Genomic DNA, 17,996 nt, shown 5'->3' with positions numbered 1-17,996 from the left:
ATAACAGTACACAGGGCTAGCTTCACATCACACTACACAGGGCTAGCTTCACATAACAGTACACAGGGCTAGCTTCACATCACTAGCTTCACATAACACTACACAGGGCTAGCTTCACATCACACTACACAGGGCTAGCTTCACATAACAGTACACAGGGCTAGCTTCACATAACACTACACAGGGCTAGCTTCACATCACACTACACAGGGCTAGCTTCACATCACACTACACATCACTACACAGGGCTAGCTTCACATCACACTACACAGGGCTAGTTTCACATAACACTAGCTTCACATCACACTAGCTTCACATAACACTACACACGGCTAGTTTCACATAACACTACACAGGGCTAGCTTCACATCACACTACACAGGGCTAGCTTCACATCACAGTACATTGTTGTAAGAGTGACCTGCTACAGTGAAGGTGTGTGTGTCATGGTTGTAAGAGTGACCTGCTACAGTGAAGGTGTGTGTGTCATGGTTGTAAGAGTGACCTGCTACAGTGAAGGTGTGTGTGTCATGGTTGTAACAGTGACCTGCTACAGTAAAGGTGTGTGTGTCATGGTTGTAACAGTGACCTGCTACAGTGAAGGTGTGTGTGTCATGGTTGTAAGAGTGACCTGCTACAGTGAAGGTGTGTGTGTCATGGTTGTAAGAGTGACCTGCTACAGTGAAGGTGTGTGTGTGTCATGGTTGTAACAGTGACCTGCTACAGTGAAGGTGTGTGTCATGGTTGTAAGAGTGACCTGCTACAGTGAAGGTGTGTGTGTCATGGTTGCTAAGAGTGACCTGCTACAGTGAAGATGTGTGTGTCATGGTTGTAATGGTTGTAGTGACCTGCTACAGTGAAGGTGTGTGTGTCATGGTTGTAAGAGTGACCTGCTACAGTGAAGGTGTGTGTGTCATGGTTGTAACAGTGACCTGCTACAGTGAAGGTGTGTGTGTCATGGTTGTAACAGTGACCTGCTACAGTGAAGGTGTGTGTGTCATGGTTGTAAGAGTGACCTGCTACAGTGAAGGTGTGTGTGTCATGGTTGTAACAGTGACCTGCTACAGTGAAGGTGTGTGTGTCATGGTTGTAAGAGTGACCTGCTACAGTGAAGATGTGTGTGTCATGGTTGTAACAGTGAACTTAAAAAAAAAGTTGTGCATGCGATGACACATACGTTGTTTGAACAGTTAACATTAGGTTTATGTGACATGTTCTGTTCAGGAGTACTCTTTGTACCAACCAGAATTTCTCATTTATTGGACAGTGACACTATATGCCCCATTATGGTAAACATGATGCCACACTTTCCTTCTATCTCACCTGAGCAGACATCATCACAGAGCACATGGCAATGGACAGACTCGCCCCGACAAGCAATTTGACATCCTTTTTCAGCAGGTCCTCACTGCTTAAACCTGCAACACAATCATGGCGTCTTACAATTTGAGGAATTGTTTTTCCATGTAAACTGCTTAATACTGCTTATCATCCTCAATGCATTACTGTCATCCCCCTCAGTCAAGTGTGTAAACTGAGCTAACATGGTGCGTAAATAATTCCAGCTTTTGTACATGAAGGGAAAGTGATCTATGCCTGCTGGAGACTCTGATGAAATGCATGGTAGGAACAGATTTTGACTGGATTCAGTGAGTGAGTGAGTTAAGATTTTTAGTCACAATGACAGTATTTCAGCCTTACAGTGACTAAAACAAGTTAGACATTCACGACACTATTAGATACACAGTGTTTTGAAAGGGTGTACGGGGCTGTAAGACCCTTGTAAACTCTGTATTTCCTGAGGTGCAGTCACCTTTTCAAAACACTGTGTGCCGAATTTATTACCCTTAAGTTCTCTTTATTTAGCATATCTTAAAGAAAACAGCATTCAATCTTCGGCTGAATGAGACGCAAAACATTTCCCTGAGCGGCCATAAAGGTAGATAACTCGGGATGGCTCAGCTTATCATAAAAATTATCGGATTTAAGATTCAATTGGCACAAACAAATAAAAAAGATGGCAAAATTGTATTACTCTGTTTATACTCATATTTGTACGCCAAATCTCAAATTTCGAATTGATCAGCCATTTGGCAGCCACATTCCATCTAAGGTCAAGGTCATATGTACAACCTGTCTACACGGTTTTGTATGCTTTGGCTGTTGACGAATCAGAATTCGACAAATTTATCTTAAGGGTAATAAATAACAATATCAGAGTATGTCAGAGCCACTTGTTTGGCTAAATCTACGCCTCTTGCAATCTGCAAGCAGCCATGCATGTTATCTGTTACCGGAATGTTTTGGGTAAGCTGACACATCAAGCAGGTGATATTTAGAAGACAGATCATTTACAGTCCGTTTGAGTCAGAAACAGACCGATGAATTGCAAATTTGATCATTGTACAAAATTGCCACATAAATATAAATAGTACACATGTTTATCATTTACTAATACCCAACAGCTTTCTTATATTTGAAAATTTTCCGGACTCCACCAAAAAAGTTGTTTAAGAAACTATCATCATTGAAAACGCAAAAGTTGTTATCTGTCGCGGCGGGGTGAAACCGCAGAAACAGAACAGCCACTATCTCATCGTGCACGGGATACACATGCTTGATGAAAAATGAAGTTGAATGCTGACGTGAAACAGTTGATGATTAAAGTGTACGATTTTTTCCGTGCTGAAGCCGAAAGGGGCAAAACATTTTATGCCATTAATAAATTCCGTGAGCGGGCAGCAAAAGCTTTAGGAGTATCAGCAAGGGTACTGACAAATGTTCTGGAAGGGTGATGCGAAGCAGGTAGGGGTCGTGTCAAAATCACACAAATTAAAACATTTGGACAACTTTCAAAAGAACCTTGTAAGGCAGTCTATCAACAAGCTCTATTCTGAAAACAAAAATACATGTCGCTGAAAATCTTACAAAAGCATTTGAAGCAAGAACACAACCTCAGAGTATCAAAGTACACACTCTGGCGACTCTTACACTCTTTCGGGTATTGTTATAAGAAAATTTCGGGAGAGAATAGGTCAGTACTCTGTGAACGCCCTGATATTGTTCGCTTGAGAAATAATTTTCTCAGGGTTATAAAGAAGAAGCGCGAGGAACTGTTTGAGCCAGTGTACTTGGACGAGACCTGGGTCAATGCCTCGCACACTGCCAGCAGTCAGTGGGTACCCGATGGGGGTGATAAGGGGTCACGTAGAAAGCTGCCTCTAGGGAAAATAGAGAGACTAATCATTCTCCATGCTGGTTGCTCCAGCAAAGGCTGTTCTCCCAGGCTGCGACTTGGTATTCAGGGCAAAGTCCACAGATAACAGAGACTACCATTCCGAGATGAATGGTGCGGTTTTCCTCGATTGGGTTAAAAACAAGTTGGTACCAGCTCTACCAGAGAAGTCTTTTATCGTAATGGACAATGCCCCATACCACAGTGTGCAGAACCCCGACAGTAAAGCCACAACATCGAACAGTCGAAAAGGTGATATGATATCATGGCTCGACAAATTTCAGATTGCACGCCCTTCAAAGGCAACGAAGCCTCAGCTATATGAGATCGTAAAAACCCACAAAGGTGAACCTTTCTACAAAGTTGACAGTTACATAAAAAATAAGGGTCATGATATTCTGCGACTTCCACCTTATTACTGTGACCTTAACCCTATTGAAATGGTATGGGGTATTATCAAAGGAGATGTTGCCAGATCAAACACAGGAATCCCTTAACAAAATCACGACTGAAACTAGGCAAAACTGTGTCAACAAGGTAGCTAACGTCATTGAACAAGGTTACTGGTCTCGGGATGGCTTACAACAGGCAACTGTGGCACCACTTGTCATCCCTTTAAGTCGTGACTATGACACTACGACGGACGAGGAACCGACAGGTCTCCCGGAATAGATTTTGAGATGTCCCCCGCCATGACTGGCTGTTCCATTTCTGCGGTTTCATCCCGCCACGACAGATAACAATTTTGCGTTTTCAATGATGATAGTTTCTTAAACAACTTTTTCGGTGGAGTCTGGAAAATTTTCAAATATAAGAAAGCTGTTGGGTATTAGTAAATGATAAACATGTGTACTATTTATATTTATGTGGCAATTTTGTACAATGATCAAATTTGCAATTCATCGGTCCGTTTCTGACTCAAACGGACTGTAAAGTATCTGTGCGATATACTAGTACACAGTAACCCGTTTACTCCCGGAAGAGATGAAAAACACATCAGTCTTATGTTCCGAATTCTGACAATCTGATGAATTAACTTATACTGTATATGAAGCTTTTTGTGATTTCAAACAAGCCGGGTTGTTGTGAATGAGATGATTGAGTGTTAGTGACTATTCGCTTCATGATGATACGTTTGTATCTAAATGAATAAATAAAATACTGCTGTATTATTTCTTTCCGAGTCGTTTCATGGTAATCTGTTTTGTATCAAACCATCTGTCATGTGACCAATTTCCATGGCGGCCACAACACACATTGCTGTTTTCGCTAATTCGGCGATGGGATTTGGCTCATTATTTAATTATGTTTTGGGAAATCCATTACAGCGACAGTTAAGTATGATTGTTTATGCTACTATCAGTCGTCATTTTAAGATTCCCGTAGATTTCTGTCTTCAAACTTGATGGTGTTATGGTATAAATTTTCACGCTAAAATGTTTTGCGCGAGAAGCGCGAAAATAAAACCTGCGCGAAATATACTACGTTTACAGTATATGAATGTATTAAGAACTATTGAGAGTAGAACTGAATTATGTCTTCTCATGTGTATTATGCATCAACATCAAAATTCCAAAGATCATTAAACCACATTTATACTAATTTCACAAAAACAATAAGTCATTATCAATCTTCCAAGTTATCCAAGAATAAAACATTCTACCAGTGTCAACAGCCTGGAAAACAGCCACACGATAACATAACAAGCATAACAAGTGTTTGCCACTGATATGGCAATGTCCCCCACCACTAAAGAATGGAATATCTATATTTACTACTTTTTATTTTTTTGGTCACATACAAGATGCCTGAAATGACTGGTGTCTGCATAATCACCCAATGTAGGCTGTCAACATACTTGAAAACACTGGATGCAATGTTTTATGAGATATCGCATTTAAATAAGTTTGAAAAGTGGTCAAAGTGTCGTGGTGACCTTGAAAATAAGGTCAAGGTCACCCAAATCGACTGGTGTCTGGGTAATCTCCCAATGTAGGCTGTAACCAAATTTGAAGACATTGGGTACAACAGTTCATGAGATATCGCGTTAACAAGAATTGGGACGTACGGACGTATGGACGGACGGACGCCGGTGAATACATAGTCCCCCGTTCCGCGTTGCGGCGGGGGACAACAACTTTGTTACAGGTCTACAGGCCCATAAAGAACCTCATCACAATAAGGTACTACTGAAAACTTCCTTTGATGGAGTTGACTACATCACAAGACCGTGTTAACATACCACTGACATCTGTCTTTGATGGAGTTGACTCCATCACAAGACCATGTTAACGTACCACTGACATCTGTCTTTGATGGAGTTGACTACATCACAAGACAGTATTAACGTGCCACTGACATCTGTCTTTGATGGAGTTGACTACAACACAAGACAGTGTTAACGTGCCACTGACATCTGTCTTTGAAGGAGTTGACTCCATCACAAGACCGTTAATGTGCCACTGACATCTGTCTTTGATGGAGTTGACTCCATCACAAGAAAGTGTTAACGTACCACTGACATCTGTCTTTGATGGAGTTGACTACATCACATGACTGTGTTAACATACCACTGACATCTGTCTTTGATGGAGTTGACTACATCACAAGACCGTGTTAACGTACCACTGACATCTGTTTTTGATGGAGTTGACTACATCACATGACCGTGTTAACGTACCACTGACATCTGTCTTTGATGGAGTTGACTACATCACAAGACCGTGTTAACATACCACTGACATCTGTCTTCGATGGAGTTGACTACATCAAAAGACCGTGTTAACATATCACTGACATCTGTCTTTGATGGAGTTGACTACATCACAAGACCGTGTTAACATATCACTGACATCTGTCTTTGATGGAGTTGACTACAAGACCGTGTTAATGTACCACTGACATCTGTCTTTGATGGAGTTGACCACAAGACTGTGTTAACGTACCACTGACATCTGTCTTTGCCTGGTGTATGCCATCAAACAGAGCCTGAGTATCAACTTGAGGCAGGAGCAGTGTAAGGGTGTCTATGGCCGTCCTGTCCCTGGCAGTGGTTTTGCCGGCTGCTTCACTCATGTTGATAGTATCAGTGAGAATAGTTCCTGTAATCATCAAAACCACATGTTGCCTTATGTCAAAGAAAACTACTGAAACGTGTGTCTGTTATAATCGTTCAAAGTCATATCACTGTATGTTTAAACTAAGTTCAAAACATGCAGAACTTGTCATTGATGTAATGGTGGTAACTAGCTTGTGCTAAACACTTCATATGGCAATTACCTAAGAGAAGCGTTGCCATGGTCGTATCCAGGGTGACTGTGTCATCTTGTGTTACTTCCTCTGTGATGAGCGTGCAGCATGACCCTACCAGGTCAACTGTGCATGACACTCTGAAATACACCAGCACACAATCAACATGTACAATCAATACAAGTAAGGTACGTCATACAGGGCCCAAAGGCATTACAATCAATACAAGTAAGGTACGTCATACAGGGCCCAAAGGCATTACAATCAATACAAGTAAGGTACGTCATACAGGGCCCAAAGGCATTACAATCAATACAAGTAAGGTACGTCATACAGGGCCCAAAGGCATTACAATCAATACAAGTAAGGTACGTCATACAGGGCCCAAAGGCATTACAATCAATACAAGTAAGGTACGTCATACAGGGCCCAAAGGCATTACAATCAATACAAGTAAGGCACGCCATACAGGGCCCAAAGGCATTACAATCAATACAAGTAAGGTATCGTCATACAGGGCCCAAAGGCATTACAATCAATACAAGTAAGGTGGGTCATACAGGGCCCAAAGGCATTACAATCAATACAAGTAAGGTACGTCATACAGGGCCCAAAGGCATTACAATCAATACAAGTAAGGTATGTCATACAGGGCCCAAAGGCATTACAATCAATACAAGTAAGGTATGTCATACAGGGCCCAAAGGCATTACCACAGTTGAAGCAGCCAGGAGGATACAACACCTCGCCAGTAAATGTGTACAGGCTCAACAAACAACATCATATGCGGCTCCTAGTTGTACATGGCTGAAGCGGTGATAAGACGATCACCAAGTGATCAGTTAAACACACACATTACCTGGGGTGATTAACATCTTTCCAGGTGTATATTACACTGAGAATAGTTTAACAACTTTTACTTTTTGTTGTTACCATAACAGAAGAATAATCTGCTGAAAATTTTAATTCCAATCTTGATTACACAGAGTACTGCATTACAAACCACATGGTGATAAAGTGAATGGTAGCTGCTTTTGTCATGGCAATATTTATGATGAACATAGAGATTTTTTCTGGGTTACATCTTCTTTTTATTCTCGAGTACAACGTTTCAGGGCTTGTTCTGGCCCCATCATCAGGTAAAACCTGATGATGTTTTTACCTGATGATGGGGCCAGAACAAGCCCTGAAACGTTGTACTCGAGAATAAAAAGAAGATGTAACCAAGAAAAAATCTCTATGTTCATCAAATATCATCTTCTAAAATGCCAATCAAGCATCTAATATTTATAATGCTTATGTGGCCAGTATTTAGTTTATGGAAGCAACAAACAGACCTTGTCCTCGAGTTAATCTACAGTGATTGGCTTAGTCCTGTTAATCTACAATGATTGGCTTAGTCCTGTTAATCTACAGTGATTGGCTTAGTCCCATTAATCTAAAATGATTGGCTTTGTCCTGTTAATCTACAGTCATTGGCTTAGTCCTGTTAATCTACAGTGATTGGCTTAGTCCTGTTAATCTACTATGATTGGCTTAGTCCTGTTAATCTACAGTCATTGGCTTAGTCCCATTAATCTACAGTGATTGGCTTAGTCCTGATAATCTACAGTGATTGGCTTAGTCCTGTTAATCTACAGTGATTGGCTTAGTCCCATTAATCTACAGTGACTGGCTTAGTCCCATTAATCTACAATGATTGGCTTAGTCCCATTAATCTACAGTGATTGGCTTAGTCCCGTTAATCTACTATGATTGGCTTAGTCCCGTTAATCTACAATGATTGGCTTAGTCCTGTTAAACCCTTCAATGATTGCCTTAGTCCTGTTAATCTACTATGATTGGCTTAGTCCTGTTAATCTACAATGATTGGCTTTGTCCTGTTAATCTACAATGATTGGCTTAGTCCTGTTCATCTACAATGATTGGCTTAGTCCCGATAATCTACAGTGATTGGCTTAGTCCAGCTAATCTACAGTGATTGGCTTAGTCCCATTAATCTACAGTGATTGGCTTAGTCCCATTAATCTACAATGATTGGCTTAGTCCCATTAATCTACAGTGATTGGCTTAGTCCCGTTAATCTACAGTGATTGGCTTAGTCCCGTTAATCTACAATGATTGGCTTAGTTCCGTTCATCTACAATGATTGGCTTAGTCCTGTTAATCTACAATGATTGGCTTAGTCCCATTAATCTGAAGTCCCATTAATCTACAGTGATTGGCTTAGTCCTGTTAATCTACAATGATTGGCTTAGTCCTGTTAATCTACAGTCATTGGCTTAGTCCCATTAATCTACAGTGATTGGCTTAGTCCCGTAATCTACAGTGATTGGCTTAGTCCTGTTAATCTACTATGATTGGCTTAGTCCTGTTAATCTACAGTCATTGGCTTAGTCCCATTAATCTACAGTGATTGGCTCAGTCCTGTTAATCTACAGTGATTGGCTTAGTCCTGTTAATCTACAATGATTGGCTTTGTCCTGTTAATCTACAGTGATTGGCTTAGTCCTGTTAATATACAGTGATTGGCTTAGTCCTGTTAATCTACAATGATTGGCTTAGTCCTGTTAATCTACAGTCATTGGCTTAGTCCTGTTAATCTACAGTCATTGGCTTAGTCCTGTTAATCTACAGTGATTGGCTTAGTCCTGTTAATCTACAGTCATTGGCTTAGTCCCATTAATCTACAGTGATTGGCTCAGTCCTGTTAATCTACAGTGATTGGCTTTGTCCTGTTAATCTACAATGATTGGCTTTGTCCTGTTAATCTACAATGATTGGCTTTGTCCTGTTAATCTACAGTGATTGGCTTAGTCCTGTTAATCTACAATGATTGGCTTAGTCCTGTTAAACCCTTCTATGATTGGCTTAGTCCTGTTAAACCCTTCTATGATTGGCTTAGTCCTGTTAATCTACAATGATTGGCTTAGTCCTGTTAATCTACAATGATTGACTTAGTCCTGTTCTACCACTATGATTGGCTTAGTCCTGTTAATCTACAGTGATTGGCTTAGTCCTGTTAATCTACAGTGATTGGCTTAGTCCTGTTAATCTACAGTGATTGGCTTTAGTCCTGTTAATCTACAAGATGATTGGCTTAGTCCTGTTTGGCTTAATCTACAGTCATTGGCTTAATCTCCTGATTGGCTTAGTCCTGTTAATCTACAGTGATTGGCTTAGTCCTGTTAATCTACAGTGATTGGCTTAGTCCTGTTAATCTACAGTGATTGGCTTAGTCCTGTTAATCTACAGTGATTGGCTTAGTCCTGTTAATCTACAATGATTGGCTTAGTCCCATTAATCTACAGTGATTGGCTTAGTCCTGTTAATCTACAGTGATTGGCTTAGTCCTGTTAATCTACAGTGATTGGCTTAGTCCTGTTAATCTACAGTGATTGGCTTAGTCCTGTTAATCTACAGTGATTGGCTTAGTCCCATTAATCTACAGTGATTGGCTTAGTCCTGTTAATCTACAATGATTGGCTTAGTCCTGTTAATCTACTGATTGGCTTAGTCCTGTTAATCTACAGTGATTGGCTTAGTCCTGTTAATCTACAGTGATTGGCTTAGTCCTGTTAGTCCCTGTTAATCTACAGTGATTGGCTTTAGTCCTGTTAATCTACAGTGATTGGCTTAGTCCTGTTAATCTACAGTGATTGGCTTAGTCCTGTTAATCTACAGTGATTGGCTTAGTCCTGTTAATCTACAGTGATTGGCTTAGTCCTGTTAATCTACAGTGATTGGCTTAGTCCTGTTAATCTACAGTGATTGGCTTAGTCCTGTTAATCTACAGTGATTGGCTTAGTCCTGTTAATCTACAGTGATTGGCTTAGTCCCATTAATCTACAGTGATTGGCTTAGTCCTGTTAATCTACTACAGTGATTGGCTTAGTCCTGTTAATCTACATGATTGGCTTAGTCCATGATTGGCTTAGTCCTGTTAATCTACAGTGATTGGCTTAGTCCCTTAATCTAATCTTAGTCCTGTTAATCTACTATGATTGGCTTAGTCCCATTAATCTACAGTGATTGGCTTAGTCCCATTAATCTACAATGATTGGCTTAGTCCTGTTAATCTACAGTGATTGGCTTAGTCCCATTAATCTACAGTGATTGGCTTAGTCCCGATTAATCTACAGTGATTGGCTTAGTCCTGTTAATCTACAGTGATTGGCTTAGTCCATTAATCTACAGTGATTGGCTTAGTCCTGTTAATCTACAGTGATTGGCTTAGTCCTGTTAATCTACAGTGATTGGCTTAGTCCTGTTAATCTACAGTGATTGGCTTAGTCCTGTTAATCTACAGTGATTGGCTTAGTCCTGTTAATCTACAATGATTGGCTTAGTCCTGTTAATTCTACAGTGATTGGCTTTAGTCCTCAGTTAATTGGCAGTCCTGTTAATCTACAGTGATTGGCTTAGTCCTGTTAATCTACAGTGATTGGCTTAGTCCTGTTAATCTACAGTGATTGGCTTAGTCTACAGTGATTAATCTACAGTGATTGGCTTAGTCCTGTTAATCTACAATGATTGGCTTAGTCCCGTTAATCTACAGTGATTGGCTTAGTCCTGTTAATCTACTGATTGGCTTAGTCCTGTTAATCTACAGTGATTGGCTTAATCCTGTTAATCTACAGTGATTGGCTTAGTCCCGTTAATCTACAGTGATTGGCTTAGTCCTGTTAATCTACAGTGATTGGCTTAGTCCAGCTAATCTACAGTGATTGGCTTAGTCCTGTTAATCTACTATGATTGGCTTAGTCCTGTTAATCTACAGTCATTGGCTTAGTCCCATTAATCTACAGTGATTGGCTTAGTCCCATTAATCTACAGTGATTGGCTTAGTCCCATTCATCTACAATGATTGGCTGAGACATGTTAAGCTGCAGTGATTGGCGTAGTCCTATTAAGCTGCAGTGATTGGCTTAGTCCTGTCTGTTTACTACTGATCAGTCATTTCAATCATTTGTTTTAGGTGGGCAGGGTAATGACACTATCATGGGAGGATATGACTGACTGACTGAGTTTAGTTTTATGCCACTTTCAGCAATATTCCAGCAATATCACGGCAGGGGGCACCAGGAATGGGCTTCACACATTGTACCCATGTGGGGAATCCACTGGGAGGGTATGACTAAAATCTGGACAGCTGATCTGTCATACAAGTAATTAGTCAAACCTTAGGACACCTTAGTGAGTGGATGGTACAAGAAGCTAGTTTCAATGTACTGGTTGTGTGAGAGAATACTACCTGTTGTCCAACTGTTTCTCCACTGGTCGATGGTCAATCACCCGAACAACACACTGGTGTAGGGGAGACAACTGTGTCCGAAGCACATGGTGGTCAACCAATGTGAGTTTCAGGCAAGGAGCAAGTGAAGCAAGATCCACATCATCAGCGAAAGTGAGGATTTCAGGCGGAATATTGTGTCTAGAAAGGAGGTATGTGATCTCTGTGCGGAGGTGATACTGGCACCGGGGGATGTCAAGGACCGGAATGTACAAGCTGCCAGAGGCATCAGTCTGAAACATAGTGAACATTCAGCTGGTCACAAGTGGTCTGCACAGCCTGGACATACAGGTTATCAGGGATGCCACTCTGGAACAGTAACATGCTACATTGTTGAATAAAGTCTACAATTTTACATCTTTTCTGATGCAAATGTTTTTGTGCAGACACACTTAATGCATATTCAAAATGGTCCTTACCTGGTGGAGGTAGAAGGAATACACCAGGGCACTCACAGCAGAGTCCAAGTCACAGGCCTCGTTACCAAGCACAACATGGACCTGTCCATATTCAGACACCCTGGCCTGAAACATTCAAGACAGCATTGTAGCTCAACTGGATATGCCATAAAGCAACTCAAGAGAGAGAACTTCACACAAGCTTTCAGCAGCATCAGTATTGAAACACTTTCTGCACTGAGTGCAAGTACCAGCTTAAGGAATGAGAAACAACAAAGTTTCCCATAAACAATCAGCCTGTTCAAAGAACTGACTGACTGACTGACTGAGTGAGTTTGGTTGTATGCCGCTTTTAGCAATATTCCAGCAACATCATGGCGGGGGACACCAGAAATGGGCTTCACACATTGTGCCCATGTGGAGATTCGAACCTGGGTCTTCGGCGTGACGAGCCAATGCTTTAACCATTAGGCTGCCCCACAGCCCCGTTCAAAGAACTGGTTGTGGGAGTACCTACCAAGGCCTGTTTGAGGAACTGGTTGTGGGAATACTTACCAAGGCATGCCTGGATGTGCGGAGGAAGTCCTCCATGCTGTGTGGGTTGTCGGGTTGTCCTTGGCTTGTCTCACATCTTTTCTCAGGCACAGCCTATTTTAACAAAAACAAAATCAGCCTGACAAGTTCATCTCAGCCCTGTATCATGTTATATGACTTGAAGTGTCACAAAGATAACCCAACATTCAGATAATTCCAAAATCTGCTGGATGCATGAGTAGTACTGTGTACACAAGCCACCGGCAACATGCTCCGAATGACATAGCCTGACACATGCCAACATCAACCCCCTGATGACTGATTACGGGCTGTCTTGATTCTAGTTGTTAATTTGTCAGCTGGAAGGATGGAAATTACAAAACCACATAAATATAGATAAGTCCTGATCAATAAATACTACCCAGATGTCGCTGACTAACTTGATTACCTAGAATGAATCCTCCCTGAAGACAAGGTGTGTAATTGCTGGTTAGCTACAGTCTGTGGTGTCGAGTGCCAAGTGCTCTAATCAACAACTTCAATGATCTCACACCACAGTCTGATTGTTCAAACCTATTGAAACTGGAAGAACCCAAGCATCCAAACTGTAATAACAACATGGTTTTGATAACCACATGTTATAAGATATCTAAAAACTCTGCATCAACTGTCAGTTATACCTTGATGATGCCAGTGAAATCTGCTCCCTTAACCTTTAGCATGTGCACTTTGCTCTTTGGTAAGTAGAGTTATGAAATTTATGTCCAGGGGAATGTGTACAGTTCATATTGAACCAACTCCTTGCTGGCGATGAATAGTTTTCCAGAATTTGTCTTGTCATCAACATGACCCAAGGAAAATGACAGTGAAAAAGTGAAGATACATCCATCATTGCCAAGTGATGTTTGACCCTAACAGTAACTAATTGCTTTGTTAGTTAAAGACAAAGGAGCCATAGTTTTAAATGGAAATATTATTTGCACAATTCACCTCCATCATGTTCACTAATTGTCAACTTAAAAGAAAGAGATAAATGGACGTGAGAACTTGAGTGAGTGAGTAAGTGAGTTTAGTTTTACTCCTCACTCAGCAATATTCCAGCTATATGGCGGCGCCTGTAAATAATCGAGTCTGGACCAGACAATCCAGTGATCAACAGCATGTGCATCGATTTGCGCAATTGGGAACCGATGACATGTGTCAACCAAGTCAGCGAGCCTGACCACCCGATCCCGTTAGTCGCCTCTTACGACAAGCATAGTCGCCTTTTATGACAAGAATGGGGTTGCTGAAGACCTATTCTACCCTGGATCTTCACGGGTCTGTAAGAACTTGAAGGTTGAATATATTACAAGGAGCTTCTGTTGGGCAAAAGTGAAAGGCATGAAGAGGCATAGTAACAATTTAACCATATATAAACTGACGTAGAAGCAGGTACCCAGCTGTTGGGGGATGGGGTTATTTACAAAATACCAAATATTTTTAAAAATAGTTTCAATTGTGACTTACAAGTTTCAAACATTGTGTACATGTTGCCAAAACACCACAGATTTCCTTCCCAGTGTTGTCGTAGGATATCCTGACAATCATAGTCTTGTTGAATCACACATGCATGATATACACTGACAGTAGCCAATACAGCTAATGGAGATTGTTAGTGGTTTGCCCGTTAAAGGCACATGTCAAAATGCAAAGATTATTAGCAGAAGGAGAATGAGTCTTTGGACTATTGCTGATGTGTTGAGTAAAATATCTGAGTGTTATTCCGTGGTTGACAATTGTTTTGTTCTGAATTCTATTATCGAGCGTTATCTTTCCCACAAAGGTGGTAAATTCTATGTAGCTTTTGTTGATTTCTCGAAAGCTTTCGATTCTGTTCAAAGACATTTTCTTTGGAAGTTATTATATAAACACGGTCTGAGTCGTAAAATGGGTAAAATGTTAGAGTCTATTTATAATAGTGTAAAGTCTTGTGTTCGCTCAAATAGTAGTTTATCTCGTGTATTTGATTGCCCAATGGGAGTCAGACAAGGGTGTATGCTCAGCCCCTTTTTGTTTCAGTTTTATATAAATGAATTAGTTAATGTAATTGAAAGTGAATGTCAGTTTGGTGTCCAGCTACATCCAGACGTTACCCATATTTTCCTTCTTTTATTTGCGGATGACCTTATTTTGTTTGGGAACAGCGTGAGAAGTCTGCAGTTTAAACTAAATATTCTTAATAGGTACTGTTCAGAATGGAAATTGTCAGTCAACATGCATAAAACTAAAATTGTAGTTTTTAAGAAAGGACGTGGTTTATCTCGGTTTGAAAAATGGTTTTATAATGGCAGTGTTGTTGAAGTTGTTTCAGGATATTGTTATCTCGGATTGTATTTTAGTAATAGGTTACAGTGGTCGAAAGCGTTTGACAATATTTCTATTCAAGCCAGAAAAATGCTGTCATTACTTCTTAGTAGTATACATTGTTTGAAACCACACTCGCCTCATCTGTACTTCAAATTATTCGATACAAAGATAACACCAATTCTCCTCTATGGGGCTGAAATTTGGGGGCTTAATAATATGGAAGAACTGGAAAAAGTACATTTATATGCCTGCAAACGTTTTCTAAACGTTAAGTTATCAACGTCCAATAATGGAGTATTAGCCGAGTGTGGTAGATATCCTGTCCAACTATCTGCTGTTTTAAAATGTATTAAATATTGGTTAAATCTTATTAACATGCCTGGATGCCGTTTGCCTCGAAAATGTTACAATATGATGCGTATGTATGATGAGCAAGGCTATGAGAACTGGGTTACCAAAGTTAGAAATATCATATTTAAATTAGGTTTTGGTGATGTTTGGGTATCACACACTTACGGAGATAAAAACGTTTTTGTTAAAAAAAATTTCAACGACTGAAAGATAATTTTCGGCAAGTTTGCCGTAGTGATTTATCTGAGAGCCCCAAAATGTTTACGTATTGTAATTTTAAATTAACGATTTCTTGTGAAACATACTTAACACATATTACTGTATCCAAATATAGATCTTGTTTATCACGATTTAGGTTAAGTTCCCATGGTTTAGAAATTGAAAGAGGTCGTTACTATAACATTCCCCGGGAACAAAGAACATGCAAAATGTGTAACTTAAACGTAATTGAAAATGAATATCACTTCTTACTTATCTGTCCAGCCTACATTGAATTAAGACATAAATATCTTTTGTCGCAAGTCTATGTTTTCCCCAATATACTAAAATTCAATTCGTTGTTATCATCCAAAAATGCAGACATATCCTTGAATACTGCTAAATATCTGTTTTATGCATTTGAAAAAAGGAAATCAATTTTGTCATATTAAGATTGTATATATTATACATGCTTTCATTGTTATCATTTTATTTCATGTCTGCACCGATGAGGTGTTTTTGTACTCATAGGCCCGTGGCCTCATAGTATCATAAATAAAGATTTGAAGGAATATTGCAGTATATTCCAGTGTTCACAAATGGTGTTTCATAGTAACAGGACATAGGGTCCTGTAAGTTTCAGATGTCTGTCTGACCCATTGAAAATTCACAGGACCCACAGAATAAAATTAAACACACATTTCAGATTTAACATTTCTTATAATTGGCATTGAAATTATTAACAGACATAAGATTTATAAACAGCAAACAAGTGTCACATGTCACATACAACAACTTCAGACAAAGTCATTGTGAAATATACAGTCAGACGGCGGGTTGTAGACTTCAATTGACTGTTGGCGAATCTGACTGCTTTGTCAGATGGTCAGACGTTATTCGAGAACACTGATATTCGGCTGTACAAAGCATAAGAACATTAGCCTAATGAGACACATGAGCCAGGCTGGGAAAGACATCTGACTGTCAAGGTAATGAGAGTGAACAGGCTGGGAAGGCATCTGACTGTCCAGGCACTGAGAGTGAACAGGCTGGGCAGGCATCTGACTGTCCAGGCACTGAGAGTGAACAGACTGGTGATCACCAAATAAACGTTAAGAACAAATAAATGACAGCATATGTTAGTCAGGAGGAAAGAAGGAGAACTTGGGTACCCTGATTGGTTAGATACAGAATAAGGTCTTCTGTGTCATCTGACTGTTCAAGCACTGAGAGTGAACAGGCTGGGCAGACATTTGACTGTTCAAGCACTGAGAGTGAACAGGCTGGGCAGACATTTGACTGTTCAAGCACTGAGAGTGAACAGGCTGGGCAGACATCTGACTGTCCAGGCACCGAGAGTGAACAGGCTGGGCAGACATCTGACTGTTCAGGCACTAAGTGTGAACAGGCTGGGCAGACATCTGACTGTTCAGGCACGGAGAGTGAACAGGCTGGGCAGACATCTGACTGTTCAGGCACTGAGAGTGAACAGGCTGGGAAAGACATCTGACTGTCCAGGCACTGAGAGTGAACAGGCTGGGAAAGACATCTGACTGGCCAGGCACGGAGAGTGAACAGGATGGGCAGACATCTGACTGTTCAGGCACTGAGAATGAACAGGCTAGGAAAGACATCTGACTGTCCAGGCACTGAGAGTGAACAGGCTGGGAAAGACATCTGACTGTCCAGGTAGCGAGAGTGAACAGGCTGAGCAGACATCTGACTGTCCAGGCACTGAGAGTGAACAGGCTGGGCAGGCATCTGACTGTCCAGGCACTGAGAGTGAACAGACTGGTGATCACCAAATAAACGTTAAGAACAAATAAATGACAGCATATGTTAGTCAGGAGGAAAGAAGGAGAACTTGGGTACCCTGATTGGTTAGATACAGAATAAGGTCTTCTGTGTCTAGCTGCTAAGGATTCCATTGGTCTGCTGTGTCCAGCTGTCATTGATTCCATGGGTGTGCTGCATCCAGCTGTCACAGATTCCATGGGTCTGCTGTGTCCAGCTGTCATAGATTCCATGGGTCTGCTGTGTCATGCTGTTATAGATTCCATTGGTCTGCTGTGTCTGGCTGTCATAGATTCCATGGGTCTGCTGTGTCCAGCTGTCATAGATTCCATGGGTCTGCTGTGTCATGCTGTCATAAATTCCATGGGTCTGCTGTGTCATGCTGTTATAGATTCCATGGGTCTGCTGTCTGCATAAATTCCATGGGTCTGTTGCTGTAATAGATTCCATGGGTCTGCTGTGTCCAGCTGGCATAGATTCCATGGGTCTGCTGTGTCCAGCTGTCATAGATTCCATGGGTCTGCTGTGTTATGCTGTCATAAATTCCATGGGTCTGCTGTGTCATGCTGTAATAGATTCCATGGGTCTGCTGTGT

The 17,996-nt window shown here is 40.8% G+C and overlaps 1 protein-coding gene across 2 annotated transcripts in view; it reads right to left on the bottom strand.

Annotated features, from left to right (window-relative positions):
• The window catches only part of LOC124260265 (protein prune homolog 2-like), a 64,565-nt gene that overhangs the window by 34,925 nt on the left and 11,644 nt on the right, over positions 1-17,996 (bottom strand). For both annotated transcript variants that reach the window (XM_046694520.1, XM_046694519.1), the window contains exons 2-7: positions 12,731-12,823; positions 12,197-12,301; positions 11,739-12,010; positions 6,515-6,624; positions 6,181-6,336; positions 1,324-1,418 (exon numbers count right to left, since the gene is read on the bottom strand). In XM_046694520.1, the coding sequence (XP_046550476.1) occupies positions 1,324-1,418; positions 6,181-6,336; positions 6,515-6,624; positions 11,739-12,010; positions 12,197-12,301; positions 12,731-12,766 (774 nt within the window). In that variant the 5' untranslated portion in view covers positions 12,767-12,823. The remainder of the gene's footprint in view (positions 1-1,323; positions 1,419-6,180; positions 6,337-6,514; positions 6,625-11,738; positions 12,011-12,196; positions 12,302-12,730; positions 12,824-17,996) is intronic.

Source organism: Haliotis rubra, unplaced genomic scaffold (assembly GCF_003918875.1).
Source record: "Haliotis rubra isolate DU_JTF1 unplaced genomic scaffold, ASM391887v1 Scf758, whole genome shotgun sequence".
Taxonomy (NCBI): Eukaryota; Metazoa; Mollusca; class Gastropoda; order Lepetellida; family Haliotidae; genus Haliotis; species Haliotis rubra.
This window is presented reverse-complemented; position numbering and strand designations above follow the sequence as displayed.